The sequence below is a fragment of the Epinephelus moara genome, chromosome 11 (genome assembly GCF_006386435.1).
Source record: "Epinephelus moara isolate mb chromosome 11, YSFRI_EMoa_1.0, whole genome shotgun sequence".
NCBI classification, from domain to species: domain Eukaryota; kingdom Metazoa; phylum Chordata; class Actinopteri; order Perciformes; family Serranidae; genus Epinephelus; species Epinephelus moara.
In genome coordinates this window covers 7,071,387-7,075,948 of record NC_065516.1, presented here as the reverse complement: position 1 = coordinate 7,075,948, position 4,562 = coordinate 7,071,387, and the positions used below count along the sequence as shown (strand labels likewise).

Genomic DNA, 4,562 nt, shown 5'->3' with positions numbered 1-4,562 from the left:
GGGGGCAAACACTTTTTCACACAGGGCCATGTAGCTTTGGATTTTTTTCTTCCTCATTAATAAAACCCTTCATTTAAAAACTGCATTTTGTGTTTACTTGTGTTATCTTTGACTAATGTTTAAATTTGTTTGATGATCTGAAACATTTAAGTGCGGAAAACATGCAAAAAAGTAAGAAATCAGGAAGGGGGCAAACACTTTTTCACACCACTGTATATAACTTTTGCTCACCTTGATGGCATCCACTGTGGTTCTGAAGACGGGGTTGTTGTGCTTGACACTCCTCCAGTATCTGGGCCTGGCAGGACTAGTCAGGTTACAGCCATACTTCTCCAGGATACTCAAGGCCTTGACCAGTCTACTCAAAGACTCCAAAACCTTAAGTCAAAACAAAATTAATGTGATGAGTTAGTAATGCCAACGAGGCTGTTACATGCACATACTGCGCAGTAAAACTGAACCAGCGACTGTTCTTCATGAGGCGATATGAATGCAGTTGATCCAAATTCGTTGGCAGGTTTTATTTATGTTTATTTATGATTCCAAAGTACATACTTGTACATGTGGAAGAAAACTTTTTTAATAGAAACACTTTTTATAACATTGACAAATCAACTTCTGGAAAATATATATATTTTTATTGCCTATTCTGTCTTAACGCAGCATAAATTGTGTTCTTTATCGTTTGTGTAATCTCACATGTATTTAGCTGAGTATTGAGTAATGTTGCTATACATTTTTGTTCATTTCTGCCCCCGAGTGGTCAGATATCACTACCAGATAAAGATGTGTCTTCTCTGAACAGGACACACTGATTAAAGCCAATTTTGAAAATGTTCCTTTAGTAAAAGTTTGCAAGTATTAACGGCAAAATGTATTTAAAGCAATAGAAGTAGAAAAATGTCCTCTGTGACTGTATTATCACATATGATGTCATCAGATGATTCTGACTCATGCATTAATGTAAAAGCAGGACTTTACTTTTGTTGTAAGTTGAGGTGGAGCTCATTTTGAACTATTAATTCATAATTATTTCCATTATGAATTAATCCACTGATTATTTTCTCAATTAATCCACTAGGTGTTTGGTTTGTAAAAAAAAGTGTAAATAGTGAGAAATGTTCATCACAATGAGCCACGGCCCAAAGTGACATCTTTACAATGTCTGTTTTGTCCAACCAACAGTCCAAACCTTAAATAGTTACAAAATAATTTTCTGCCAGGCGTTTCAGCACATTATCATATGTTTTTTGTGCACGAATTTTAATTTGTCATGTTACTAAAAATGTCAGATAAATGTATGAAGTAGAAGTACAATATTTCCCTCTGAATTGTAGCTCAGTAGAAGTGTAAAATGGCATTACAAATACCTCAAATTTGTTCTTAAGTACAACGCTTGAGTAAATGTACTTATATTCATGGTATGTCAGCAAAAATCTATCAGAGCAGCACCAAAAGACACCAGAAAACTTTACCTCCTGCCTGTTGCGGCAGGCTGTGTTCTCCCTCAGCATGGCTTCCACTCCAATGTGACGGTACTTCTCTGACAGAGGCAGGGAAATGCCTGCCATGGTCTGCACCTCTGCTTTCACATCCTGAGCTGAACCTGAGGAGGAGAGGAGGGATTGGGATCTCCTCCTGACCTCGTCCATCTGGACAGATGCAGGGCTGTTGCTCATTGCTGTCAGAATGGAAAGATGACTATTCTGATTATCAATTTCTTGTTTAAAATAAAGCACTAATATCACAAGTGTGAGAATTTGCTGTGTTTCTCTGTTTCATGTCATTCTCACCTTTATGTTTTCTCTGGGAAACTGTAATATTTTTCACATATTTTAAACTAAATGATTGATCAAGAAAATAACCAATACTTGAGTAAGCACTTACTGGAATAAGGATGTATATTAATTGGAAAAAAGAGGCATCTTGTAGTTAATCTAAACTCTGAGAGCTGGCTGCATTTCAGAGCAAATATTAAATTTGTACAAGTTGAATACAAGTCCAAATTATTAACAATTCACATCAATAGAAAATGTTTTAATCAATCTGGACTTCAGGGTATAATTGAATGCTTAACCATTTAGCCTACAACATGCCAGGAACACCCCAAAACAAGATTAAAAAGGCACAATTTCCCACAGATGATGCTGACATCTTGGTCAGCCAATTGACAGAACAGTCAATACTTGATCAATGAATAAATTCTGCATTTTACACTACATTTCCATTAATACCCCTGAAAACAATAAATACAAAAAAATAACAAAATCTATCATTTATATGGGAAACATTGCAAATACAAGAAAAGAAGGGATAAATTAAGATGGGACATCATTGTTCCCCATGAGGGTAATACACAAGAAAACAAATAAAGAATTATTTTAATGAAATATATAAAAGAAAAATAAGAAATTAATGGACTTAGAAAAATTACATTAATCAGCAATACTCATCACAATAATTTCCCAAGATCATTTAAAAATGTTACATAAAACTTGTGGTTTCTTGAATCGATTCAGCTACAACTTTTCTTTGGTTGTTTGTTTGATTTACTTTCCTTATCTAATTTTATGTTGTGTTTTGCAACTTAGTTCTGAAAAGTGCTGTATAAATAAAGTTTATTGTTATTTATTATGTTATAATAAATACTGTCATCATCATTATTTATTCATTTATTTCTTTAAAGCACTTCGAACTACTTTTGTGTCTGAAATATGCTATACTAATAGAGTTTTGTATGATTATCGTTATTATTATTTCTTTAAAGCACTTTGGATTATCTTTGTGCCTGATGTGTGCATTAGAATTAAAGTTTATTAAAATTATAATAATATATATGTATATATTTTAAAGCACTCTGAATTGCCTTCGTGCATGAACTGTGCATTGTAACTAAATCTGCCTTGCCTTAAACCAGGAATCTATGTTTTAATATTCTGGCACAGAAAACAGACAGGGAACAGGGTAAAGGTTTCCTGTAAATGCCCACCATTTATTTTAACAACAAACTGTCAGCAAAGCAAAGGTTTATTCTGAGATAAAGTGTCGTCAACAATTTCACTTTTAATTCAGCATATGACGACTGCTGGAAAGTCCGGGCTAATCATAGTTTCACTCCGATGGACGTCACAGTAGAAAACAGCTGAATATGAAATCATAAACACCACCAGACAGCATTCTTAGTTGTGTGACTTCACCATAAAATTTTATTTATTAGGTGTCAGCTGTCAGTTTTGAAGCGTATGCTAGCGATTAAACCCAGATAACAACAATTCCTGTTAGTGGGGAAACCGAAACTTTGAGTTACTAAAAAAAACTAACATACCTGCTCAGTTATCGTCGTCACTAGCTTCGACGGTTGTTCCGTGCTTCGGTCAGCAGGTCGAAAGTATTTATGTTTCCATTAATTAAAAATATGATCTTTTAAGTCCATATCAGCGGTCAGTGTGCTACCTGCTTTGGTTTTGTGTTGTCTCTGAAGCTAACGTAGCTTTAAATGCGGAACTTGAAATTGACGGTTTATGTTCCGGTTCTACTTCCGGTCTGATTTCATTTTTCAAAATAAAAGCGGGATAACCACAACTGAGCAGAAATGTATATATTGTGACGGCTCCTTGGCCTCTGACCTACTTTTTGTTTGGTGCCTGGGATCTGGGGAATGGCTCATTAGGAGAGATGGCTAACACCTGATTTGGTGTGAATGCTCACCTATTTATATTGGGGCCTGAGCATTCAGTCTCTCTCTCCTCTTTGAGTTGCTGGGTTTGTTTGATCTTGGGTTATTTAGTTTTTTTGTTATCTTACATCTAAACACATTCCCACACACTTCAGACATTGCTGATAACTGACATACACATTTAAGTTAGTTTATTTAAATAAATTTGTTTTTTCTACTTTAAAGTCATGTGTAGTCTCGTCAAAACAGACTTTGGTAGTATGTTGTGCTACTTTTTGGTGGAGTATCGCACATGACTCTAGTGTTTTGTTAGTTTGGGGAGCTTTCATCTAATCCATTTTTGGGCTCATCATTTTGAGGTAAATGGGCAGTGATAAAATGTTTGGTGTGGCATTATTTTGACTGGTGTTCTCCTCAGTCAGGCATAGCAGCAGGCTCTGCTGCTCTGTTGCAGTTGTTTTTGAAGTGTGGTGGGGAAAGTGGTTATAGCAGTTGGCTTGGGATCATGTCCAGGGTTTTTTGGAGAGTCACTGTTTTTATGCAGTTGCTTTCCAATGCCACTGGGTTACAGTGAGTAAATACCCACCACCAGTACCTGTCCGAAGACTAGGGATGAGTTTAGTTAGTTAGTTAATTTTACTGGTCAGTTTAGGATGGGGAGACTCCAGTTCTTTTGCCACTTGTTGCACAATGTACAGTTTACCTCATTTTTGATTATCTAGGTTGCTAGATTTGGTTAGTGGTTATGGCTAACATTGTGGAGGAATTCATTCAGTATCCCTCTGAGGAGTTGCTGGAGCAGTGCACCAAGGAACACTTGATCAAGACTGCTCAGCATTACTCCATTGAAGTTGAGCCCAAGCGGACAAAGGAAAACCTGAAGAGT

General features: G+C 36.0%; 1 protein-coding gene across 1 annotated transcript in view; it reads right to left on the bottom strand.

Moving 5' to 3' along the window:
• LOC126397645 (E3 ubiquitin-protein ligase RNF31-like) overlaps nt 1–3,501 on the bottom strand; it is a 24,910-nt gene extending 21,409 nt beyond the window's left edge. Inside the window, exons 1-3 of the mRNA XM_050056554.1 lie at nt 3,326–3,501; nt 1,476–1,681; nt 232–378 (exon numbers count right to left, since the gene is read on the bottom strand). Coding sequence (XP_049912511.1) covers nt 232–378; nt 1,476–1,679 — 351 coding nt within the window. The 5' untranslated portion in view covers nt 1,680–1,681; nt 3,326–3,501. The remainder of the gene's footprint in view (nt 1–231; nt 379–1,475; nt 1,682–3,325) is intronic.
• Nucleotides 3,502–4,562: the final 1,061 nt, after the last annotated feature.